We start from the raw sequence: 26,247 nt of genomic DNA on the forward strand, positions 1-26,247 counted from the left end.
AAATGTATACATATTTGGAACTATTTAAAGTAAGATACAAACATCATGTTCTTTAACTCTGATACAGACTGAATGTTTGTATCCCTCAAAATTCATATGTTGAAGCCCTAACCCCCCAATGTGTTGGTATTTGGAGATTCGTCTTCTGGAACCTGACCCTTTGGAAGGGTCAGATGAGGTCATCATGGGATCCACGCTCTTATAAGAACAGACACGAGAGAGCTCCCCCTTCTTTCCTTGTGTGCACGCACCTAGTAAAGGCCATGTAAGGACACAGCAAGAAGGTGACCGTCTACAATCCAGGAATAGGGCTCTCACCAGAACCCAACCATACTGGCTTCCTGATCTCAGACTTCCAGCCTCCAGAGCTGTGAGAAAACTAAATTCTGTTGTTTAAACCACCCAGTGTGTGGTATTTTGTTATGGCAGCCTGAGCAGACTAAGACAATCCCTAAATGCCACTGGGTACATCTGTTAAGAATAAAGACATTCTCGGGGCACCTGGGTGGCTCAGTCGGATGAGCATCTGACTTCGGCTCCAGTCACGATCTCGCCGTCTGTGAGTTCGGGCCCCGCATGGGGCTCTGTGCTGACAGCTCAGAGCCCGTAGCCTGTGTCTTCCTCTCTCTCTGCCCCTCCCCTGCTCATGCTCTGTCCCTCTCTCTCTCTGTCAAAAATAAACATAAAAAAAAAAAAAGAATAAAGACATTCTCGGGGCGCCTGGGATGCTCAGTTAAGGGTCCAACTTTGGCTCAGGTCATAATCTCACAGTTTGTGGGTTCAAGCTCCACGTCAGACTCTGTACTGACAGCTCAGAGCCTGGAGCCTGCTTCAGATTCTGTATCTCCCTCTCTCTCTGCCCCTTCCCCGCTCGCACTCTTTCTCTCAAAAATAAACATTAAGAAACATTTTAAAGAATAAAGACATTCTCCTACATAATCATATCCGTGAACATTAGCAATGATTCCATAATATCTAATATCCTATCCAAAGTCGAAATTTCAATTGGATTAAGAATGTCTTTTTATAGCTGCTTTTGAAATGTTAAACCAGATTCTAGGCAAGGTCCACACATTGTATTTAGTATCTTTTTTTCTGGAACAGTCTCCGTATCGCACCTTTAGTCATTGACAATTTTGAAGAGCCCTGGCCACGTGTCTTACAAAACGTACCACGTTGTACATTTGTCTGATGGTTCCTCGTGTCTAAACTCAGATACGGTATTTTTTGGCAAGAATGCCACGTAGGAGGTGCTACTTTATAATGCACCACAGGAGGCATCTGATGGCAGGTGGTTAAGGTTAAGTTGGAACATTTCGTTAACGTGGTAAGGGGGACCCCCTTTCAACCTCTACACAAAACAAGAGCCATCAAGCTTTCAGCTCAGCGATTCTTGACACCAGCAGAGCCAGGTGCGCTTGGAACCCAAAGTTCGGGGCTCCTCACCCAACATTCCCTCTTTGTCTCCCAAGCTCGCATCGCGCCCAGCTCGCGCCTGGCCCAGTACAAAATGGCCCCGCCCCGCCCCGGCCTGGCCCCGCCCCGGCCCCGCCCCAGCCCATCCTGGCCCCGCCCCGGTTCTTAGTTGGCGACGGTGGGGAGGCCAGCCCCGCCGGCCCAGCCGGCGGAACCAATTGTGTCTAGCACTCCGCTCGACGTGGCCGCCCGGACTCTGAATCCCGGAGCGCCGGGCGCACGAGGACGCTGTTCTCCGTGCGCTTCCGGGCGCACGCAGTTCGGCCGCCGCCGAGAGGGCGGAATTCCCGGTGCCGCTGCCGTCTCTGTCGGTGCGCCCGGTTCAGCCGCCACCATGGGGATCCTGGAGAAGATCTCCGAGATCGAGAAGGAGATCGCTCGGACGCAGAAGAACAAGGGTGAGGGCCGGCCTGGCGGGGCCTTCCTTTCTGCCCGCCTCAGTTTTCCTGTCCGTAAAATGGGGGAACAACTCCAGCGATAGAGCTGAAGCGGGCTCGAAGGCCGCAGAAAAGTGCCAGAGACGTGACCTCGTCTCCCAGCGCGCCGAGGCAGGCAGGACCAGGCAGGATCCGGGTCCCAACGCGCTGGTCTAAGTGCAAACGATCCCCGTGAGATCTGCTTGGTGCCAGACCAGGTGACCGAGTAGAGAAATCCCAGCGCGCAGCCAGCATCTGACCCAGAGAGGCATGGTCTGGGTTCAAACCCGGGTCTCCCGGTGGTCGGGCCTGGGGGAGTTGGCGCTCGCCCCGCTTTGTGCTGGCAAGTCCAGGAGGACCCCTTTTACAGGTACCCAGCACCAGGAGATACCCCTTTTACAGCTTCACCCAGCACCTCGGGAACAGAGGCCATCAAGTCTCGAGTCTGGCGGACCTGGATTTGAACTCCAGCGCCACCAGTACCTGCTGTGAAAGCTTGGAAAGTCACTTCACCTCTTTGCGCCTCAATGTCCTCATTTGTCCCTGTCTCATCTTAGCCCACAACTAGGTTATAAACTAGATAGCATGTGCAAAGTACTAGGCACATGGGAAGCACTCAGTATTTAGAGTAAACCCCCGACAGAGGTAGCACATAATGAAGGATCAAATCTAGGCTTCAGATTGTAGGGGCTGGAAGAGCTCACCGGAGAAGAGCAGTGGGAAGAAACAAATGATGACACCCAAGAAGGCTTCCAGGAGGAGGTGGGGCTTGAGCTGCTTAAGGGGAGGATACTGCAGGTGAGGGGCATTGTGGAGGCAAAAGCATGGGAGTCCAGGTGAGCGTGGTGTGTCCATGGGACTTCTAGGTCTAAAACATTCTAGAACAGAAAGGAGGATCTGGAGTAATGGGGGATACGACTGGCCAGGGCGAGTGAGGCCCAGTGCCTAGCCAGTCCTGCTTTGGGGTTGCAGGAGCAGAAAGCAGGGGATATTAGGTGGCTAGTCTCAGTGTCTGTCCTTCCTCGGCTCCATTTAGTTCTGGAGGCTGAGAAGTTGGGGGCATCTTTCATTCATTCATTATGTAACTCTTTTTTTTTAAGTTTATTTGAGACAGAGAGCATGAGCAGGGTAGGGGCAGAGAGAGGGGGAGAGAGAGAATTCTAAGCAGGCTCTGCACTGTCAGCATAGACTCCCAACGAGAGGCTCGAACTCACAAACATTGAGATCATGACCTGAGCTGAAATCAAGAGTCAGACGCTTAACAACTGAGCCACCCAGGTGCCCCTCATGATGTAAATCTTAACAGAGCCCTTATCGTGTGCTAGGCACTCTGGTTAAGGCCATCAGCACAGCAGGCACATCCTTGCCCTCTTGGAGCTGACCTTCCAGTGGATAGTCTGTAAACTAACAACCAAATAAATAAGATTGTTTCATCCAGCAATACATGCTGTAAAGGCAGACCAGGGTGACACAGCAAGGGTGGAGGGGTGGGCTGGGCCTGCTAAGGTGAATGATCAGAGAAAACCTCCATGAGGCGGGGGCATTTTGAGTTGAGGCCAAAATGAGAAGGTACCAGCCATGCAAAGATCTGGGGCAAGACTATTCCCAGCAGAGGAACGAACATCTCTGAGGCAGGAACGGACTTGGCTTGTTCAAGGATCTGAAGGTCTGGGGCTGGAGTGCAGTGATGGGAAAGGAAAGGGCCAGTCATGTAGGGCTTCGTAGGTCATGGGAAAGAGTCTGAATTGTGTTCTCAGGGCAGCGGGAGCTAGTGGAGGGTGTTAAACAGGGGAGAGACGTAGTCTGATTTCTGTTTTAAAAGCTCCCACCAGCTGCCCTGTGGATGATACTCCACAGGATCAAGGAAAGTAGCAGGGAGGCTAGACGTGCTGCCATTTTGACAGTGGTAGAAAAGGGGATGGAAAGGTGATTTAAGGATTAAGACTTAGTCCTTCCCTTCAAGAGGTGCTTAGAATCTCAACGACCTAGGGTGACAGGAAGGTCCAGATGAACCTGACGGTTGCCAAACCCATTCTGGGCCACTTCTCCCTGCCATCCGTTCACTCATTCACTTGTTAGACGTTTCCTGAGTGCCTGCCCTGCGCCACGGGAGACTGGGGATCCTGCCCCACTTGAGTGAGGGAAGTAAAGAAACAAGATAGTTTCAAATGGTGATAAGAGCCATGAAGACAATACACAGGGTCATAGAGCAGAGCGGGGGCCTGAGGAAGGTCAGGGGTTACTGTGGATCATGATAATAACCAATTTTTCCTGGGCGCTTAATGGTGCTAGGCATTATTCTTAGTGCTTTCTTTAAGCCTTACAGAAATCCAGTGGAGTGGTTACTACTGATAACGTCCCCGCTTTGCAAATTGAGAAACTGATAGACAAGAAGATTAAGGAACTTTCCCAAAGTTAAATGGCCAGGAATGATAGGGTGGGATTCTAGCACAGGTTACTTACCTTTGCGGGACACTGCCCACCGCCCCCTCCGGCTGAGTAGGGGAGGCCTCTTTGAAGAGGTGACATCTGAACTGAGCCTCAGATGTCGAGAAGGAGCCGGCTCCGTGAAGACAAGGTTGAAATGGAAGGGATAGCAAATGCAAAGATCCTGAGGCACGAAGGGTATCAGCATGTCCCGAAGAAGCAAAAAGAAAGCCACTGTGGCTGGAATATAGTAAATAAAAGAGAGTGGAAGGAGATGTTGGAGCAGTAGTGAGGGACCAGGTTACTAAGCCACAGCCCACTTTTCTAGTGAAGATTTTGTGACACCTTTGCTGTCGTGAAATACCACTCCCCATCACTGTGCAACTTTTGTACACACCGAATTTGAGAAAAATCAGTATCGTGCTCTAATCCTAATACAAAGGCAGAGCGAAAGGAAAGTAATTTATAATTAAAATAGCGTTTATTTCAATATTTAAATGTTGGGGCACAGCCAAGGTACAGCGACGTTATAATGAAGTGAGATATTTGCACCTCTGGGCAGAATCACCGGGTATGTGGGCTTAGCCACGATCTACACCAGCACACAGTGTGTTATGTTGGTGACTCAGGTACCCTGCAAGAGGCATCACTGTGAGCAGCCTGGGATCCCAAGATGGTGAGCACCCCTGGGTAAAGTTTGAAACACAACATGCTAGACTCTTTCCTTGACGTACACAGCAGTCGCATTCCTGGAAATTTTAGTGTTTTTTAACACTGTAAGAAAATGTCCTGGGGTTTTCTTTTTGTGAAAGAGAGTTAGGCTCTAGGCCCTGGTGCTCCTAACCCAGGTTTTCCCTCCACACATGTCTTAGGGCTGTGAAAAACTCCTATGGAACACGGGACAATTCTTGGCTGTGCCAGACTGACTCACACTTTGTAGGGCCACTGGCGTCTCTGGCCCCTGTCTGGTAAATGGCGATGGGGACCTCACCATCACACTGACCACAGAAAACATCCTCCGGCACGCCCCAGGGAGTGGTGCTGTCCCCTGGTGCTGACATGGGGTCATGCGGTCTTAATAAGGACACTGGCTTGTATCCTAAATGAAGTGAGAGGCTAAGGCGGCATTTTGAGACAAGGAGTGTTTTCTTTGCTGATCTTCTCGACGATTGCCATCCGGTTCTGATGTTTCCAGCCAGCATTTGGTTGTATGTGGGGTTGCACCTGACCCACGGGGCTTGGATACCCTGGATACTTACCTTCTGTCTTGCTTTCCGTCCTTCAGCCACTGAGTATCATCTGGGCCTGCTGAAAGCAAAACTCGCCAAGTATCGGGCCCAGCTGCTGGAACCGTCCAAATCGGCCTCATCCAAAGGAGAGGGTTTCGATGTCATGAAGTCGGGTGACGCCCGTGTGGCGCTGATTGGATTTCCCTCTGTGGGTAAGGTCAGTGATGGTCAGCGTGGGCCTTGGGGAGGAAGCAGCCTGTCTTCCGAACACGACTGCCTGCGCCTCCTCGCGCCGCCTTTCTGAATTCGCTCCAGGGACCAAGAAGACCCAGCCTCCCCCAGGATCAGGTCCCACCCCTTTATCATCCCGCCTGGTGACCATTGTTTCCTGTCTCCGCTCAGTCTCTGACCCATCCATCATGCACAAACGTTTACTGAGTGCACACCCTGTGCCAGGCTCTGCGAGGCACTGGTAATACGATAGGGAACAAGATAGTTCTGTCCCTGCCCACACGGAGCTCCCCTTCTTAGGGGAGAAAAGACAGTAAGCAAACAGTGGAAGACTGGTGAGGACTGTCGTGGAGGAATATGCAGGGCAGGGGTGGAGTCTATGTCAGGGAGTTCAGGAGGGCTGCTCTGAACCACTTCCTTACCTTCTGGTACCACCGAGATACCTCAGGCTCATCATGTATGTTCCCTGCCCCAGCCCTAGAATCGGCCGTTATTTCCAGGGAGCCCTGGTTCCTTTTCTTCTTCTGAGAATGCTGTTTAGAGACCAAGATCTGGGTGTTAACTCCCTTTGTAGCAGAATCGTTCTGGCTGTTGCGCAGATGATAGGTCGGAAGCGGGGACCCCAGCTCAGATATAGGCCAAGGGAACGATGACCAGGTGGCTTGGACAGACGCTGGTGGAATAGCATCAGGGGAAGTTGGTAACAGCTCTTGCTTCCCGAGTGCGAACTACAGGCTGAGCGCTATGCTTTGTACGGGTTTGGTTTTGTTTTCCCCTTGGCCTATATGATGGGTGTGTGCATCACAGGAGGTGGGAATTGATCTTGCACTCTGTCTACACACAACACACACACACACACACTCTCTGAAAATGGGATTATGGCTACATTGGGCCCTGGCATTTTCACTCCCCCGTGGGTATCCGTCTCATTCATACATTAGAGTTACCTCCTCTCTCTTTTTTTTTTAATATATATATTTTTTTAACGTTTATTCCCTTTTTGAGAGACAGAGACAGAGTGTGAGCAGGGCAGGGGCAGAGAGAGAGGGAGACACGGAATCCGAAGCAGGCTCCAGGTTCTGAGCTGTCGGCACAGAGCCTGATGCGGGGCTTGAACTCGCGAACCATGAGATCATGACCTGAGCGGCCAAAGTTGGACGGTTAAGCAACTGAGCCACCCAGGCGCCCCAGAGTTACCTCCTCTCTTAACAGCTGCCTAGAATCCCTCGCTGTGGTCATAGTGTCATCAATAGTCTGCTCCTTCCCTCCTCTGCCACGGTAGCTAGGTCGCCCCCAGGCTTTTGTTTGCCCGCACGGTGCTGTAGTCACTACCCTTGTGCGTGGATCTTTGTGAACTGGAGCCGGTATTTCTGGAGGACGCGTTTGGCCAAGTGAGCACAGCAGCTCTAGGGTGTGGGTTTTAGAAATGGCCGTCAGCACACTGCCATTTACCCCCCAAAGGAGCTGTAGCCAACGCCATGTGGGGACAGTAGGAATGTCTCTAGTGTCTGCTCATGTACCCCTACACGTGATGCTGCATCCGCGCTGGGCTGTGAGCTGGCCCAATCTCTGCCTCAAGGTCTGCAGAAGGGTTCCTTCCCGATGACAGGCAGGTGCTTCTTAATCTTTGGGAACGCTCTTACCCCAGTTGAACCTTATTATCAGTACCCAGTTGGGTGGGTGCACTGCCCCCTGCCCTCCATCTGTGCGGGCTCGGGAAATAACGTCGTTTTCGTTATCATCCGTGCAGGTAGGATGAGGATGGGAAGGTTGCTGTAGCCGAGGGTGATGAATGCCCTGGAAGGGAGCCACTGTGACCTCCCCTCCCCCCAGACCGCTTGGCGTCCATCCAGCCTGCCCCTTTCAACCCTCGTGCCAAACCCGAGCACCTGTTTGGCGTGCGGCTACCTGGCCAGCGCTCAGATACCTGTAGTGATGGTGCTTATTACTCCTCAACTGGACGCCGAGCAGCGCAGGGGCCTCCCGCCTCAGCCCCTCAGGAGGAGCCAGCGCTGCAGGAGCCCCTCTGGAGAGGTGGGACTGTCCCCAGCCGTGCCCTCTGCCAGCTGGCCACCCGCACGGTCTTCAGTCCTGGTGTGGTTTCCAGATCCCTGTCTTTTTGTCTCTTTCTCGTTTTTCCCAGTTTTGTGTAATAGAAATTTCCAAACTTGCAGGAGAGGTGAAAGAACAAACACAGTGTCCCCGCCATCTGGGTCCATCAGTTTGCCATATTGCTCCACCTCCTTGTATTTGTGTGTATTTGTGTGCGTGTGCGAGTGGGCTTTTGTTGTTTTGACTGAACCATTTGAGACTAGATTACAGACCTCATGCTTTGTGACCTTTGACCCCAGTATTTAAGCTTTATCTCTAAAGGATAAGGATATTTTCCTGCTGAGCCACAAACTATCTATCACACTAGACAAGATTAACAGTAACATAGTAACCATCTAATGCCTGGACCATATCCTGATTTCAACACTCGCCCCAAAATGACCTCTGCGGCTGATCTGTCCAAACGGGGGTCTGTTCTAGGACCACGTGGGGCCCCTGTATGTATTATTCCTCCATCTGCTTTAATCTAGAACAGTCCCTTTTGTCAAGACCCTAGCTCTCAAGAGACCGGACACTGGTCCTACAGAAAGCCCATGCTCTGCACTTGTCTGCTTGCTTCCTTGTGGTGTGCCTTAACCTTTTCGTCCGTTCATTGTTCTTCCTGTGAGCCGGAAGTCAGGTAGACACCTGGGACTTGGGGCCTGGTTCCACATAGGAGAGGGGGTAGACCTCGTTTTGCACCATGCCGGAAAGCCCCTGATAGCTGGTTGCATTTCCAGAACCACTGGGTTAAGGGGAGGGATACCCTGTCTCCCCTCCGCATAGTTGCGTTTGCCTCCCCGCCCCCACCCCAGGGGACTGCAAAGTGCCCTGCAAGGTGTGACTACAGTAGAGTGCAGAAGTCAGGCCCCGTTGACATCCTCTTGGTGTCCTTGCCACCAGAGAATTGTCCTTGCCTCTGTGAGTTTTGTTAGTGGCTGCAGATGTCGACTTTCTAGTTCTCTTCTTCCTTCCTCACTAATTAGCTGATGTTCCTCAAGAGAGTAGCACTTTCTCTCATCAGTGTTGCTGTCTGGTTAGCCTGAAAAAGTTCCTGGAAAGGCGGGACAAATGCTTATGGGTTGCCTATACGTGACCAGCAAGATGTCGGGTCATAGCTGTCCCACAGAGTGACAGGTAAGTATTTTCAGGCTTTAATTCTTCAGGTGTTTATCATGGACTCTATCCGTTCTCACCTTTTATTTTGAGTTTACTTTCCTACCTGCCGAGGACTTCTTTTCCAGATGAGAAGCCCAGGCTGGGAGAAGCCGCCTTGTTTACCAAGGGCTATGCCCTTGAGGGTCTGCCCTGTGGCCAGATGCCACCGTCCTGTTGGGGATCTGGGCTCTCCAGCCATGGGAGGGCCCAGCCTCCCCACTGCAGAGGCCAGAGAGCCTTCCGTTAGCGTCCAGCCGCCATCACTCAGTGTCTCGGCAGCCGTTGCTCTCGGGCTGCCCCACCTGTCCATACCTGTCTACCCCACCAGGTTTTTATGTTTCCTCGAGTTTCTAAGAGGTCCCCAGGGTGGAGAGTTTCTGGATTCGAGGGCAGTGTTACCTTCAAGGCCTGAAGATATGTGAGTGAGATGTGCCCCCAGCCGTTCCGGTTGCCAGCGAGGGGCACGGTCCAGGCGGCCCTGTCACAACTGCGTCTCAGACTTTTTATTCCAGGTGTCCTGCGACTAGGATGGGGGCAGGAGGCCAGGGCTGGCTTTCTTCCCCTTCTGGCTCTGCCCACTGCTTTGCTGCCACTGCATCCATCGCCGTGGTCTCGCCATGCTCGGGGCTTGGCGCCTCGGGTGCCTCATCATCTTTATGGGGCCATATGGCCACCCACGTGGCCCCATGCGGTAGGGAGCGAGAGGATGGCCAGCCTATGCGTGAGGACTCTGAAGCTCAGAGGATGAAGTTTCTTGCCCAGGGGAGCCACGTTTCTAACTCCCCACCAGGCCATGGCTCTGGTCCCACAGCGAACCGTGGCATAAATGTTCCCACCAAGACCCTTCCTGCCTGACAGCACCCTCTCTTGCCGTCTGGCTCTGTCTCAGACCTCATCTGCCTCCTTGCATATCTCACCCCTCCCTGGTTGAGCAGCCACTTTGAGTGCCACAGGCTGTTGCCTGCTTGAAGTTCTCTGGGGCCCAGGAAAGGCTGGAGGGTTTGGTGGAGCTAGAGAGGGGCCCCTGATTTAGTTGGGGATCCCACTTAGAAACCAGGTCCCTGTGTCCACCTGAGGGGGGCCTTGAGGCCTCCGAGGAATAGAGTGTCCTTCTGGCACCCTACCTGCCCTGGGCAGAGCCAGAGGCGACCTTTCCAGCTGTTGTTTTCTTTCTAGCTACCCAGGTCCCCACCCTGAGGCGGAGGAGGGAGTCTCTGTAATGCCTGCATCCGGCAGGCTCCTGGCCTGTGGGGATTCTCGAAGGAGGCTGGGACAAGACTCCTCACTGCAATGACCTCTTTTTCCTCCTAGTCTACCTTCTTGAGTCTAATGACCTCCACAGCCAGCGAAGCTGCGTCCTACGAATTCACAACCCTGACATGTATCCCTGGAGTCATTGAAGTAAGTCGAGGTTTGCTGGATTCCAGAAGGGGAAAGGGTACATGCTTGGGTTTGCGATTATATATTTGTAAGTCGTGAGTGGAGGTGTCCCTGTAGGGGTGGGGGGGCAGGGGGGTTTCTGAACTGAGCTTCTTTGCTCTCAAGCAGTGGTACCTCTGAGGATTCTGGCTGCTGGGACCCCAGAGATGCCTGCCTGGAACCCTGACTGGTTCCGGGAGTCCGGCCAGCACCTGGCCGCTCTTGCTGGTGCCCCTTTGTGCTCCACTGGCCTGCGCCACCCCGGCTTGGGTCACTTGGTGGTGGTTGGCTGTATCCCTCTGTTTCCTGTGAAGCTTTAACGCCTCGGGTAGCTGGGGTCCTGTGGCCCAGAGCCTCCGCGGTGAAGTGATATTTTTGTAAGGTGCTGTTAACCATCAGTGATGGGTGGGTAGGATTACAAAAACTCCAGAGTCTGTGCCTGGGGGCTCCTCAGCTTGCAGGATCTGGAGCTGGAGCTGTGCCAGACTGAGCAGGCTTGGACCTGGCCCCCGAGGCTGAGCCCTGGGATTCCCAGAGCCCCTGAGCTGCAGGCCAGAGTGGGGGTCCTGGGTTCAGGCAAGCCCTTCCCACGGTCACCCCTCTTCACCTTCCCTTCTCCTCCGCATCCTAGTACAAAGGAGCCAATATCCAGCTCCTGGACCTTCCTGGGATCATTGAAGGTGCAGCACAAGGTAGGGAGTGGGAACCGGCAGGTGGGAAACAGGGTGGATCTCGGCACCCCAGCCCGTCCTCTTCTGTAGGGATTTGCTGTACTGGCCTCACCGTTAAAATTGGACATGGCTGCAGGGCTCAACGGGTAGGGGTGGGTTCAGTGCCCTGTGCTTCAGGGACTCTGGCCTCATACGGTCCTGGCAGGCCCCGTATTAAAGCCGAGGAGACTGAGGCCCGGCAAGGTGAAGGGACCTGTCCAAGGTCGTGTAGCTTACGTGGCAGGTTTGAGTTCCCACTTGCGTGGCGTGTCCCTGGACAGACCCCTGCAAGGACTGGCCCCTTACCAGCTGGCTAGCTCAGGCCGTGCTCCTAGTCCTGGGGCCCTGTCCTTTGTTTTGTCTTTGTTTTGTTTTTTTTTTAAGAAAAGGGTTGTTTTTTTTTTACGTTTATTTTTAAGTTTATGTACTAAGTTTATTTACTAACTTTTTTTAAGTTTATTTTTTTAAGCTTTTTAAAATATTTTTTTAAGTTTTTTTACTTATTAAGTTTTTAAGTTTATTTACTTATTTTGAGAGAGACAGAGACAGTATGACTGGAGGAAGGGCAGAGAGAGAGGGAGAGACAGAGAATCCCAAGCAGGCTCCGCGCTGTCAGCACAGAGACCGATGTGGGGCTTGAACCCATGAAATTGTGAGATCATGACCTGAGCCGAAACTGAGAGCCGGACACTCAACTGACTGAGCCACCCGGGCGCCCCTTGTCTTTGTTTTCTGAGATAGGAACATGCCTGTGGCTTCTGGTGGCTTCCTGCAGCATTGCGGACACGGTAACCAGCTGATGGTTATCCAGCACTGGCTAAGTGCCGGGCTCTGCGCTGACCATTATCTCACTTAATCCTCACATAGTCCTGTGACTTAGGAAGTGTCATTATTTCCCTTTCATAGCCAGGAGGAACCGCAGGGACAGACAGGGAAAGGGTCTGCCCTAAACGACTCTTCGCCCATCAAGTGGCAGGGCCAGGGTTGGTGCCCACCTCTCTGGTTTAGCAACCCTGTCCAGGCTGGGCAGCAGGACCTCCTCCCTGGGGGTCCAGTTGCCATCTCCTCTGCACGTTTCCATACCCCACTGCCCCCATCAGGGCAGAGTCCCGGCTACTTGAATTGGGCTGGTGGAAATGGTGATGGTCCCCCAGGAACCTGCTGTCCCAGGCAGCATCATGGGGCCTGGTGTGGTCTGGCCCCTGTGGGGGAAGTACGTTTGGTAGTGACAGGAGGCCCCTGGCTTGTGAAGATCACTGGACCCAGCCCCCCATTCTCCAAAGAGGGAGGCAGATCATGGTTGAAATCTACACTACCTGGATCCTAATGCTGTGACCTTGGCAAGGCGCCTGACTTCTGTGGTGGTGCAATAACCACATGGTCTGACCTTTGTGTGGCAGTTCCTAAAGTACCTCTTCCTGTGGTGTCTCATGTGATCCTTTCTGCAGCCCTTGGATTGGGGGTGGGTTATATCGCCCCATTTCCAGAAAGGGCAGACATGTTCAAATCCTGATACCACACTAGCTTTGTAATCTTGGGCAAGTGATGAGCTCCAAACCAAGCCTCAGTTTTCTCATCTATAAAATGGGCTTGATAACACTGACTATATAGGGTGGTTGTGAGGAAATGTTCACGAAGCACTTAGCGTGTGGCCTATTGCAGGGTAGGGACAGGAGGAGAATGTTACTTCTCCTGAGGTGGTGATGTCAGATTACCTTCTAAAACAAGTCTTCATGAGTAAAACAGCACACGGATTAGTGAAAAATGGCAAGGAAATCACAGCCAGGGGCTGGCATATGGCAGAGACCATGATGGGTCTGTGGAGGACAGGAGTCTGGGGTTCCGTGGCCTGGGTGGGAGTCACACGGGTTGTGCCTATGTCACTGTGTAACCTTGTCCCTTCCACCTGTCCAGGGAAAGGTCGTGGCCGGCAGGTGATTGCTGTGGCACGCACGGCTGACGTCGTCATCATGATGCTGGATGCCACTAAGGGAGAAGTGCAGAGGTCTGCAGGGGAGTGTGGGGGGTGGGGCAGGCTAACATGTCTGGGGGGCGGTGGGGATCCCTGGGCATGCTGGTAGGACAGTGTGGCTCCAGCTGCTGTGTCCCTGATCGTGATGGGTGATCCAGGGGCGCTTGGGCCTCTCACACGTGGGAGCAGCAGCAGGACTGTCCACAGGCTAAACCCGTGCAGTCAGCCTGGAGCGTCCTCTCTGAGTGGCTTACATCTGGCATGGAGATGTCTGGAGGCTGGGGACTGTGGTACGCTGCACCGACTGAAGCCTGTGTCACCCGTGAGCCCCATGCTGGCTCTGGCTCCTGCCTGCAGAGGCCAAGGTGCCTCAGTTGCTGCCCAGAACCCAGTGGGAGCCCAGGCCCAAACAACAGAAGCCTTATTCATGCCCTGACCTGCTGGCTAAGGGGCACAGCAGGCCTGCCTCTGCGTGCCAGTCGCAGGCCCAGCCAGTCTCCCTCGAACCGGGCAGAAGGTCCAGAGGCTCCTCAGCAGCTTTGGGTTGTTGAGAAGGAACGTTCTGGGTTCCCAGTGGTGGGTAGGAGGGCATTGGCCTCCCTCTGGAAGGGCAGGGGCTTCCTGTGTAACAGGGAAGCCGTTTGGCCTGCCTCTGGACACCTGTGAAGGCTCGTGGGGGTTCTACCCAGGTCTCTCCTGGAAAAGGAGCTGGAATCAGTGGGTATCCGCCTCAACAAGCACAAGCCCAACATCTACTTCAAGGTGAGGCCCCCCTCACCAGGAGGCCAGGCACGGGCGGGTTTGGGATGATTGCAGCTGCCCCTTTGTGAGCCGCTCTCCTTTCCTCTCTCCTCCAGCCCAAGAAAGGTGGTGGCATCTCCTTTAACTCCACAGTCACACTGACCCAGTGCTCAGAAAAGCTGGTGCAGCTGATTCTGCATGAGTACAGTATCCTCCCAAAAGCAGCAAGGGAGGGCCCAGAGCCCTCAGGGCAGGGGAGGGGCCACCCGAGACAGGAGGGAGGCCTTGCGGCCCAGGATGATCACAGACCACCCCAGGCCACCCCGGCTCCATCCGAGCGACTGCCAGGAAAGCGGTAGTGACATGGGACACTTCCTGTCCCCCCTGCCTCCATGCTCACCAAGCTGCAGGCTGGCTGGGCCAGAGCCGTGAACTCAGCAGTGGCTTCCTAACTCCCTGGCAAGTACTAGGCACGGGCAGCCAGTCACGTCTGGAAGGAAGAGGAGATGGTGAGGGAAACAGCGCCCGAGGACTGGGGGTTCCTGGCCTGGGGAAGCCTCAGGAAGAACCAGGGGCCTGGCTGGTTGTCGGGGGTGCTGGAGGACAGGGCAGGGCCCCCAGAGGCAGAGCAGCTCAGCATGTGAAGAAGTCACCTTGGGACAGGCTGTGTGCAGGGTGATGAGGCCCCTGTCACTGCAGGTATGCAAGCCTCCAGAGGAGAGCTTTGCACGAGGGAAGCTGGGTTAGACCAATGCTCGCAGACAGTGCTCCTGGCACCGAAGCCTGGGGTTCCACTGAGGTGCTTTGGGGATTCTGGCAAGTCCATTTTTCTTCTCGCCTAATGGAAAAGATTGAAACCACTGATTGAAACTTTATGTATCGTGGCTCCTTTTGAAAAACAACGAGGGCAGTCCCCAAACTTCAAAAGCTTGTAAAACCTCCAAAGCAGATGACCTCCGAGGTCCCTTTCAGCACCGTGTTTCCTAACTGGCTGTCCGGGCCCCTCTCCTGCGGGGGCGCTGGTGGCTGCTGGTGCTCAGATGGCCCTTAATCCGAGCCCCTCAGAGATCTTCAACGCAGAGGTGCTCTTCCGAGAAGACTGCTCCCCGGATGAGTTCATCGATGTGATCGTGGGCAACCGGGTGTACATGCCCTGCTTGTATGTAAGTGGCACTGGGCCCTAGGGCGCACATGTGGGGGCGGAGCTGGCCCCGGGGTGACCCAGATGGGAGACAAGCTTCCCAGAGGGGCAAGAAGAGCATGGAGCTGCCTTCACCCCCCTGCCCCTCTTCCCTGGCGGCTGCATGAGTTTTGCAGACCTCCCTAGCTTGACACCGGGTTCTATCCCAGCCTTCCCTTCTGGGGAGGGACAGCGGTCCCAGAACCCTGCACCGTTTCCCCACCCTTGAGGCAGCAGGGGAGGGAGGACGCTGGCATCGGCCCCTGCCCCTGTTGTGTTCCGGCACGCGGAGGGAGGCACTGTGGGCAGGGCCGTGGCATTTGGGGACCCGGTTCCCGCACTACTGTATTCTTTTCCTTCCCCGACACCCACCTCCATCTTCTCAATCCCAGGTTTATAACAAAATTGACCAGATCTCCATGGAAGAAGTGGACCGCCTGGCCCGGAAGCCCAACAGTGTGGTCATCAGGTGAGGGTCCCAACTCCTTCTTGTGTGTGTGAGCCCGTCAGGCCTCCCCACCACGTTGGCCAGGCAGAGCCCCCACACGCACCCAGGCCAGAGTAGACCATCTTAGTAACGGCTTTGACCTTGGCCTGGCCCTACCCTGGATCGGCCTGGGTGGAGTGGATGATGTGGGATGGGCTCTGGTTAAGATAACAGAAGGATTTCATCCACCAAGGTAAATGGATAAGAATTGTTAACAGGCTTCGTAGCTTAGTAGTTAACTGCAGACCTCAGAAACCCCAAGGGGCGCCTGGGTGGCTCAGTCGGTTAAGCGTCCGACTTCAGCTCAGGTCATGATCTCACAGTTCGTGAGTTCAAGCCCTGCATCGGGCTCTGTGCTGGCAGCTCGGAGCCTGGAGCCTGCCTCAGATTCTACGTCTTCCTCTCTCTCTGTCTCTCCCCTGCTTGTGCTTTCAGTCTCCCAAAAATAATAAACATTAAAAAAATTTTTTAAGAGATCCCTAGGGTGTGAGCCAGCTGCTCCTAATCCTCCAGAAGATGCGGCTACCACTGCATGGCAGAGGGAAGAGGGAAGTTAAGTCCTCGGGTTGGGGGCGGGGGGCATCCTTGCCCTCCTTGGAGCGGTGGGTCCTGGGGACTGTAGTTCATTTTTTTTTTTTAACGTTTATTCATTTTTGTGAGACAGAGACAAAGCATGAGTGGGGAAGGGGCAGAGAGAGGGAGACACAGAATCCGAAGCAGGCTCCAGGCTCCGAGCTGTCAGCACGGAGCCCCACGCGGGGCTCGAACTCAAGAACCGCGAGATCATGATGTGAGCCGAAGTCGGACGCTCAACCGACTGAGCCACCCAGACACCCCTGTAGTTCATTTTTCAGTGTCCTTGCAAGTTCCTCCTTGGGAGCAGCCCGACCTGTGTGCTCCGCTCTCTGGCTTCCCGGCTATCACAAGGCAGTCTGTAGCTTCACACTGAGGCAGGGCTTACGGGGAACCAGATGCTGGGCGGCCAAGGGGGCAGGGTGACTGGTGCAAATGATGGGTGAGGGTCCCGGACCCCCTCCCAGGCGTTGCCAGCTACCGCCAAGAGCAGGAGAGCGCTGGCATCCCTCCTGAAAGACCGCCTCAGTTCCTCTCCTGCCGCTATATCCCAGGCTGCCTTCAGGGGCTGCCCAAGGATGTGCCGGTTCTCAGGGCGTGAGGTCACCTCCTCACCACACGTTCATTTGCTATGCCAACGGCGTGTCAGTGGAGGTCAAGGTGCCCGCTCAGGCTCATGCCTCTACAAACGATCAAGCCAGGAGCCACCCCCTCAACAAAACCCCCCCTGGGCTGAGCTGTGCTCGGCATTCTCCTTCCAGCAGGTGTCAGGAGGGAAGCCCCACCTCCTGGCGCCCTGTGTCCCTCAGAGATGCCACGTGCCCTCCACAGATGCCAACGGGACCGCCAGGAGAGACTGCTGAGCTCTGCTGGGCGTGACCGTGGTGGTGGCCGGAGGTGTTGGCAGCTGAAGTGTCGAGCCACCCTCAGGACTACAGGCTCAGTTCCCCACGGCTCCCATATGGGCCACGCCGGCCTCTGTCCCCGGGCCAGCCAGATGGAGGCTGTCCCCTGCAACAGTGAGAAAGCAGTTCTCACTGTCGAGAACAGAGCCCATGGGGCTACTCTGACCGGCCGCTTTCCTCCCTGGCAGCTGCGGCATGAAGCTGAACCTGGACTACTTGCTTGAGATGCTTTGGGAGTACTTGGCCCTGACCTGCATCTACACCAAGAAGAGAGGACGTGAGTTAGGCGGCTGTGGCCCAGGAAACAGGCTGAGCCTCACCCTCCCATAGGGCGGCCACGCTCTGCGTGTGGACGCTGTGCCCCTGGCTCAGTCTGTCCCGTATAGATCTCAGCTTTTCTCCCATCTCGGAATTGTCACCGCCCTCTACCCCAGGCTGCTAGAGACCTCGGCTGAGCCTTTACAGTACAGAGGGCCACTTCCTGGGACTGCTGGTCTTGATGAATTCCTTGGGAGCTGAGGCCGGGAGGGGCAGTGGGATAGAGGCTGTCCTGTGGTTCCCCACTGGCTACAGTAGTAACCCCCCTCCCAGCCTCCTCGAGCAGGAGCACGCCCCCTGGGTCAGGCCAGTGAATACACAGGAACCTTCATTCTGTCCCCTCCCCCTGGTTGCACACCTCACACACCCTGTGACCTTGCAGTTGAGTTCTGGCACTTTGCATCAGCCTTGACCTTGTCAGCAAGGGAGGAGATGTAGCAGCTCTGACCGGTCCCCGGCAGCTGGCTGCCATGTCTTACCAGTTCCATCCAGATGCTTCACGTGGCTGGACTTATTCTCATGGCTGACCGGGTTGCCGGCCCTCCTGGATGTGGGTTTATTTTTATTTTCTGTGTTAAAGTCAAGGTTGTAGAACCCTGCAAGAGGACCTGTAGGGCAAGTGTGCCAAATAGTGAGGGGAAGGTTGAGCCAAGGCTGGAAGGGGCTGGAAGGGCCTCTGTCCCCTGATGGAAGGGCACAGAGCAGCTTGGGGCCGTAACTGTGGTTGCCTCCCTCTACCTTTGCAGAGAGGCCGGACTTCACAGATGCCATCATCCTCCGGAAAGGGGCCTCCGTGGAGCACGTGGTGAGTTGCCGAGACCTGTCGGGACAGTGGGGTCAGGGAGCTCCCTGTCCCTGCTGCGGGGTTTTGCTGAGGTTCTCCCATTGACTCTTAGATGCCGCCGGCTCAATAGCAGAGTGGCCCAGCGCGGGCTCTGGAGTTAGACCTGGGGTTGCATCCCAGGCCCCCTTCCTTGCTGCGTATGAAGCCACCAGGCCTCTCCCGCCGGCAGGGCTGGCACTTTCTACCCCAGTGGTGGTTAGAGGGCGGGGTTGAAGGAGGTCCAGCGTGTGGATAGTCAGCGTGCCGCCTGGCACTTGGAAAGTGTCCAGGAAGCGGTGGTCGTCGCTGTCCTGTCACGTCTGGGTGTTGCAGGCTCAGAGCCACAGCTGTGCAGGTGTTCATCAGGTAGAGCCATTGCCCTGGGGCATTTCTGTGGTCACTCCACATTGTGTTTCCCCGGTGCCTATGGCTCAGAGCTATTGCCTCCATGCCCTCGGCCCCTCCTGGCTTCCTGTCCCTCAGTCAGCCCCCAGCAGCCCTCCCTGCTCCCACATCCTGCCCCCCAGCCCAGGATGGCTTTGATTGCTTTTTACACTCAACACACATTTATCGAGCACCAACGATAAAGCAGCCCCGGTTCCTGCCAGAACAGGGTCCATCGGGGTCAAAGATGCCAAATACCCAATCCCAGAGCTAAGCAGTCACACATAAGGGGGAGTGGAACAAAGTAAGGGAACGGGGAGTGACCCTGAGTCTACACAGAATGGCCAGGTGGTCTTGGGGGGAGGTGTCCTCATGGGGGCCTGTAGACCAAGTAGGACCTGACAGTGAAGATTTAGGGGTGGTGGAAGCCCTCCTAGGCAGGGGTGCAAGGTATGCAAAGGTCCTGAGGCAGAGGGGCTCTGGGCTGAGCCTGTGGGCTCAGGGAGAGGAGGGTGCAATTCTGTGTCTAGAGTTTTGTTGCAGGCACAGCTGTCACCTGTCCCTTCAATGTGACCCTGCACCATCTTTTTCAGAGGTGTATTGGGCCCTCCGGGAGCAAATGATGGCTCAAGCGCCTGGAACAATACTCCAGGTCGACACAGGCAACTTCTTAGGCTTTGGTTTTTTGGGGGTTTGTTTTCCATCTAGCTCATTTCTTCTCAGGATGTGTACTGTGGACAGGTGGTGGGCCAGCCTGCCGTCTGGGCTCATGCGTGCATTCAGTCAGCAAGCCCAGCCCGAGGCCTCTGCCAGCTAGAGGTTCCTGATACAAAAGGGCAGGGCTCGGCCTTGAACGCTAGCACGCCCGGCAGGAGCCGCATCCCTTAGATCACTCCTCATGACGGGGGCGGGGCGGGGGGGGGGGGGGGCGTCCCTGCCGCTGCAGGCCTATTTCGGAACCTGTGACTGCTGAGGTGTCTCTTGGGGAACCTGTGACTGCTGCGGTATCTCTTGGGGACCCGTCAGCTGTCGATACGGGTGCCCCCATGTGCTGGCCCTCTGTGGAGTTACCCTGCACCTTCTGTGGGTACTTTCCTCAACCCTCTCAGGCCCTGGCTGCTTGCCCAAGAGGATGTAGGACTCCAGCCACTCCCGGGAAGAAAAGCGGGAGATAGCAGTAGGAGAGGGTTTTCCAGGCGGTGGGACTAATAGGTACAAAGGCCCAGAGGCAGGGGTGAGTGTGGGGAATGCTGGCTGTTTGTCATCAGCTGCACAGGGGTAGGAGGTGACAAGGGTCCAGTGGGGTAGGGGAGGGGCTCTGGGGGCCTTGCTCCAGAGCCTGGACTGGCCTCCTCCTCCCTGCTCACCCTCCCCACAGGTGCTTCCCTCCCGGGACACCCAACTGTCCCAGATGCCACAGAGTATAGTACAGGCCTGCCTGGATGCTGGCAGCGGGGCCCCAGGTAGACAGTGGAGCCAGGCAGACCGAGGGTCATGTTCTGGTTCTCCCCCATCCTGTGTCAGCCTCCCTGTGCCTCAGTTTCCTCATCTGGGGGTAACTGAACCCCCACCCCCAGGGCCTTTGCGATGCACCCAGCCTAGGCCCCGGTACGGATTCAGTGAGAGCTGACAAAGGCCTCGCTTCCAAAAGGGTCGTGGGCCATAAGCCCCCAAGGCAGAGAGGACCTTGCAGGGCTCTCAAGCGGGGGGGGGGTACAGTGGGCACTGAGCAGCAGTGGTCTTCCTGTCGTCAAACGACACGTTCTTTCCCATAGTAGAAAAGACGGCCATCCGTGACCTGCCGTTGTCCCCCATTGCTAGAGATGCGAGTGCAGAGAAACTTCTCCGAGCCCCGTGGTAAATGGCTCCTAGTGTCACAGACACTAGGGTGCGGTGGGGCCTGTGCCAGGCTGGAGGGCGCACGCCCTGTCTGCCTCGAGGGCAGGAGCACCCGCTCCGTGCTCCCAAAGCTGTCAGGGTCACAGGGGAGTCCTTGCGGGGGTGCGGCCCTGCTCCATTGTTGTGGGTCAAGCTGAGGAGGACATAAAACCCAGAGACGACCGCTGGGCCGGTGGATTTCATTCTCTGCTCTAGAAAATAGCGTTGGAACCACTTGTGTGGGTCTCTGTGCTCATTACTGGCAGCAGTGTCCTGGCCACCACGGCCACCTAGAGGAGGCCCCGTCAGGTCGGCTGCCCGTATGTGCTCAGGAAATGTTCTTACAGGCTCAGCGTCCCCACAGAAGCTGTCTCCCCAGCCCCCCTCCCCTGCGCAACCCGGGGCCCCCAGCCTCCGGGAAAGAGCTGGCCGCCCTTGCAAGTTCCCCTCCTTCCAGCTTCCTTTAAGAGCTCTGGGATTCTTGAGGTGGAGGTGGATGATGTCATGGGTGGGAGGCTCCAGGTCACGGGGGACAGTGGCCAGGCATGGTGACTCCAGGCTGAGGTGGGGTGACCTGAAAATTACCGTCACCCGTCTGAAGGAGCATCTGTCAGGGCTGGCATTCAGGCAAGGCCGGCGGAAGCCTGCCGACAGCCAGGTCCAGACCTTCTGATGGCTTCGAGAACGTTTCTAGTGAGCTCCATGGCCTTTGGGCCAACCTGGAAGTAGGAGTATCAGAAGAGCCTGCAGCCATGCACGAGACCGCCTGTGGACTGAGCCTGTGGTGTTCACAAGGCCAGTGCTGTGTGAGCACCTGCCTTGGGGACTGCTGCTTGGCGGAGGCCTTGGGCTTGGGTGTGTGGCTAGGCTCGGTGGGCTTGGTACTCATCTCACCGTTACCCTCTCCCGTCCCCCAGTGCCACCGCATCCACCGGTCACTTGCCAGCCAGTTCAAGTACGCGCTGGTGTGGGTGAGTCTCTGGGAAGGAGGAGGGCCGGGGTCATGCCCAGCATAGCCTCCGGGTTAGGCAGAAGCAAGGCACTCATGCCACTCCGCGTGGTGTCCCAGTTTATGGGGTGTGCGTGGTGACCCGTACTGGACTTGGGCCTCTCCCATCTTGGGATCCGGGGATGGCCAGTCCACTGGGGACATCCTCCTGTCTGGGGGCGGGGGGGGGGGGGTGTTGCCAGTGATGGGGCCCCCACTCAGCCTCTGGCATTCACCTATCCCCGTAACGTGTACACCCACCCACCTTCCTCCTGTAATAGCTATCAGCCTTGGCCTTGCTCAGTGCAGAGGCTGACAGGGCCCCTCTGCCTTGTTCCCCACCTAGGGCACCAGCACCAAGTACAGCCCGCAGCGGGTGGGCCTGACCCACACCATGGAGCACGAAGATGTCATCCAGATTGTCAAGAAGTAGTACCTCTTGCTGGGCGCCCTGCCTGCCCGCCCTGCCTCCCTGGGGAGGCGGCCCCAGCAGGACGCACCAAAGCCCAAACAGGAAAAATACAAATACATACACCCCAGGAAGGGGTCTCTCAAGTCTCTGCTGTCTCCAGAAGTTTCTTCAGTAGGCAGATGATGAAGAGTGTTGGGGCAAAGGGACATGGTTGGGGGACCTGGGCTGGTCTGGTGGCATTTCCCATGAGACTGGCCCCTCGTGTTTGGAACCCTACCCCTGGCCCCCTTCAGGCACGGGGGGAGCAAGTTGCCCGCTGCCCCACAGCCGGGGCCGGACATCGATGGCTTGCTTGGTGCTGGGGCTAGGAGCTGACCCTGCCCGGGTCCCTGGAAGCCGTAGTTACTGTTGTTGCACCTTGGCCCTTTAGAGCCTGCTGGCACCTGGGGAGGGCGCCTCCCAGGACAGACCCTCGGCCCCACCCCAGGCTGCTTCGTGGTGGCTGTAAGCCCCAGCTCATGCCTTCCTCAGCCTGAGGAGTCCTAAGTATTGCCCTCCGAGGGCAGCCCCTGCCCAGCACGGACCCCAGGACCCAGAGCCTGCAGGGACACCTGGAGCAGAGGCTTTGGCTTTTGGTTTCTGTATTTTTTTCTCTAAGCCCCTGGTCTCCGCGCTCCTTTCTGAAATAAAGAGTGAAAACAATTCCTGTTCCGACTGAGGACAATTCTGTTGGTTTGGTGAAGTCTGTGGCCAGGCTGGGTCAGGGCCAGCAACGAGCGTGATGACCAGAGGGGGGTGGTGCCTGGTTTGGGGAAGAGCAGGCCCAAGTCCGGGGTACATAGGAAAATGTGGGGTCTTCCAGGGCGGTCTCTGCCCTAGAAGGTTGGCCGGGGGCTGTGGGCTCTCCGTGTGGCACCTCCCGAGGCCGGGCCTGGCTGCCAAGGTAAGCTGCATCCCCAGAAGGTCCTTGAGCACTCACAGGGGAGAGCAAAGTGGCTGGGTAGAAGACCCGTTGCCTCGGAAGGCAGAGGTGGACAGGCCTTGGCCTGGAGAGTCCTCGCTGCGTGCCACGGTCGGTGTGGAGCTGTCTCCACAGCAGCCTGTTCTCTAGGGGCAGCACCTTGCCCTGGGCTTATACAGCTTCTAAGTGCAGAGCTGGGATTCGGACCCCAGCTGGGTCTTCTGGGCCATAGGGGAGGCTTCCTGGAGGAGGTGTGCCTCTTGGGAGTGAATGGTAACAGGTTTTGTGGGGCTACCAGGCACCGGGCTGGCAGGAGGCACAGAGGGCTCCCCTGGGGTCTTCAGATCCAGCTGGAGTGTGGAGCAGGCCCACTGCCCAGCTTTCCAGGCTGTTCTTGGCTCCTCTGTCAGCTGCTCAGGCTCCTTTCCGGAGACAAAACAGGAATAATAGACATCATTAAATATACATGGGGCCCCAGGCGGTCGGCGTGGTGGGCTGGGCCTCCCTTCCCCGCAACACTGAGCTGCTCTGCTAGGCTGGCCATGCTCCTGGGGCCAGCCACAGGACCCCCGTTAGGCGGCATGCAGGCAGGGAGCAGGCCACAGGACTCAGGTAAGAAGACCCCGGCCCAGGGCCCTTGGGGTCTGCCCCAAGTACCTCCCCACAGGTTGCCGCGAGGGGAAGAAGGGAGGGGGCAGTGGGAGAGCTGGGCCTTGCCCCTAACTCACTGTGAGGTGCTTCCCTGGGCCTCAGTTTCTTCATCCATAAAGCGGGCATGATGCCCATACAGCTCCCCTCTTAGTAATGGTGGTATGCCAAGACAGGTGAGTACTCAGTGGCTGACTTCAGCCCTTCTCCCGACTGCCACAAGGCCTGGCCATGAGGTCCCAAGTAAGCATTTCTGCCTGGGTGATGGTCACTGCCACTTCTTGCCTTACAGTTAGGGAAGGGGCCTGCCTGTGTTCGCAGAGCATCAGATCCAGGCCCATTCTGTCTGCCAAGCTGGCTGCGAAAGGGTGGGAGATGAGGCCAGAGGTCTGGGCGTCCCCAGGCTACGGGCTCAGGGCAGGCATTGTAAGAGTCTCCAGGCACTGGGCCACCGTGTTCCTCACCATGGATGGACTATTTCCTGGGCCAGGTCTGTGTGTTCCTAGATCAGGGCAACCGGTATCTCTGTGTTGAATTTTTGGCTTTCCGGGGTCGGTGGCTGGCATGGGCCTGCGTGAGAGTCAAAGGAACCGCATGCTGTGCACCCCCAGGTCGGTGTGAACTGGCAGCTTGCAGTGCCTGATGCTAGAGGAGGTACCCCTAGGGCTCGAGAAGGTCCCCACCCCACCAGGGTGAGCTCCAAGGTTTGGGCCCCCCTGTTGCCACCTCTCACCCTCCCTGGGCCTTCTGTGCTAGGAGGCTCTGGCCAGGCTGATAGAAGTCCCTTCCTGCTCAGACAACCTGATTGTCTTTGTGAAGGTCAACAATACCCAAGCCCTCTCTCAGGCCCATCCGCAGACTACAGGGCTGCTTTCCCAGAGGGCCCAGCCTGCAGCTTTACAAGACTCAGGTGCAAAGGAGCCCAGGGCGAGAATGTTCACCCCTGCCTGTGTGTCTGCCTCCCGGTCCCTCAGCTTCGCCGAGATTCCACGCTGCCTCTGTCCCCAACCCCCTTTGGCAAGAATCCTTCTCAGCCGCCCTCCAGATGCCCTCTGGCTTGGCCCCGGAAACAGTGCTGGGAAGCTCGAACCACCTGTGGGGGAGGGTCTCCGACTGCTTCGGGCACCCCCTCAGCAGCTCTTCTAACCGCCCCCTGCTCCCCTCGGATCCCAGCTAGGAAACTCACCCCCAAACGCTTGTGTTCATCTGCACCCACTTCTCCATGATGGAGAGGCCGAGTCCGGGTCACCTTCTCAGGGCTTTCACACTGCGTGGATAATTCAACCTCCCTCTGTTCTCTCTCTCTCTCTCTCTCTCCCTCTGTCTTCCTGAATCTGTCCCATTGACCTGCCGAGTCCATTCGTTTGCTCCTGCGGCCGTAACCAAAGTGTCACAGACCGGAGGTCCTAAGCAACAGAAATTTGTTTTCTCACAGTTTCTGGAGGCAGGAAGCTTGAGATCAAAATGTCAGCGGGGATGGTTTCTCCTGAGGCCTCCCTCCCCGGCTCACAGGCCCACAGCTCCTCCACGGAAACAATTACGAGCCCCTGGACGTGTCGTTCCCCGTGGCCACCTCTTTTTCCTGGCATAGCTGCTCCGAGCACCCCTCCCCCGCGTCAGTCTCCTCACCCACCAGCCCTCCCCAACATGCTGCCCAAGCAGCCCTGCCCCGGCCCGATGCTGCACATTGCTGAGCAGTGACCATCCTTTTTTTTTTTAAGTCTATTTATTCTGAGAGAGAGAGAGAGAGAGAGAGAGAGAGAACCAGTGGGGAAGGGGGGGCAGAGATGATGGACAGAGGATCCGAAGCAGGCTCCTCACTGACAGCAAAGAGCCAGATGTGGGGCTCAAACTCACGAACCATGAGATCATGACCTGAGTCAAGGTCGGACACTTAATTGACTGAGCACCCAGGCGCCCAACGGCGACCATTCTAACCACGTTACCAGGCCCAGCAAGGTTGGCACAGTCAGTGCCTCACCTCTACCCCACACGGTCGTTAAGGGCTGGCGTGGGAAGCCCCCGACTTCTTGCTCTGTCCTCCTTCACAGGCTCATCCCACCCCCTGCCTCTGTTTCATCTGCCCTGCGGGCCTAAATTTCCCCGACTTCCCTCTGTCACCCCAACCCTCCGTGTCCTAGACCAACCCCGTCGTATTCCCGCCTCTCCCCGCTCATCTTAGCCAATGAGTCCCCCGTTCACGCAGCTGCACCAAGCCAACCCAAGGGTCCCCCAGGCTCCACCTTCACCCCAGCCCCCGCGCAGCCCCCCACTGGCTGTGTTGAGTGCGCTCCATCACAGCTGTCCCCGATCGAGCCGCTGTCCTCGCTCTCCCGGCCTCCACTGTGCGTCCCCTCCTCGTCCTTCGCCACACGGTGGCCCAAGAGCTTTTCCCACACCACTTTCCAAGAAGCAGTGAGAGGCAGTGGTTGAGGGCATGGACACTCTGGAGCCGGACTCCCCGAGCTCGAATCGGGTTTCAAGCTGTGCGGCCCCGGGCAACTTACTAGACCTCTCTGGGCCTGTTTCCCCACCTGTAACGTGGAAAGAATAACAGTACCTACTTCCCGAGGTTGTAGTGAGGGTTGAATGAACGCTGTGTGGCCCAGTAGTTCTCACTTCCTCGCTGGGGATTCCCTGCTGAGTGATGTAACCTAATAGAGCACCCTTCATCTATAAGACGGGAATAGTTCCTACCTTACATGTCGTGTGAATTCAGTGATAATAGCAAAGCATTCAGGACCAAGCCTGGCACAGAGTAAAACTTGTCAGTGTTGGGTTATTTTTACTCTCAAAATGCATATCTGGGCATAGCATCCT

At 56.2% G+C, this 26,247-nt stretch overlaps 1 protein-coding gene across 2 annotated transcripts; it reads left to right on the forward strand.

Annotated features, from left to right (window-relative positions):
* Positions 1-1,667: 1,667 nt before the first annotated feature.
* Positions 1,668-22,520, forward strand: DRG2 (developmentally regulated GTP binding protein 2). Of its 2 annotated transcripts, XM_049636867.1 has the most exons (13): positions 1,676-1,874; positions 5,605-5,765; positions 10,340-10,429; positions 11,079-11,139; positions 13,072-13,162; positions 13,819-13,891; positions 13,987-14,077; positions 14,936-15,033; positions 15,443-15,519; positions 17,204-17,292; positions 18,080-18,138; positions 21,336-21,389; positions 21,753-22,520. In XM_049636867.1, exons 1-13 carry the CDS (start codon positions 1,811-1,813, stop codon positions 21,837-21,839), a joined length of 1,095 nt encoding a protein of 364 aa, XP_049492824.1. In that variant the 5' UTR covers positions 1,676-1,810; the 3' UTR covers positions 21,840-22,520. The 2 variants fall into 2 exon arrangements, with proteins under 2 accessions (XP_049492826.1, XP_049492824.1); XM_049636869.1 differs by lacking the exon at positions 21,336-21,389 and having other exon boundaries at positions 1,668-1,874.
* The last annotated feature ends 3,727 nt before the right edge of the window (positions 22,521-26,247 follow it).

This window comes from Panthera uncia, chromosome E1 (assembly GCF_023721935.1).
Source record: "Panthera uncia isolate 11264 chromosome E1, Puncia_PCG_1.0, whole genome shotgun sequence".
Taxonomy (NCBI): domain Eukaryota; kingdom Metazoa; phylum Chordata; class Mammalia; order Carnivora; family Felidae; genus Panthera; species Panthera uncia.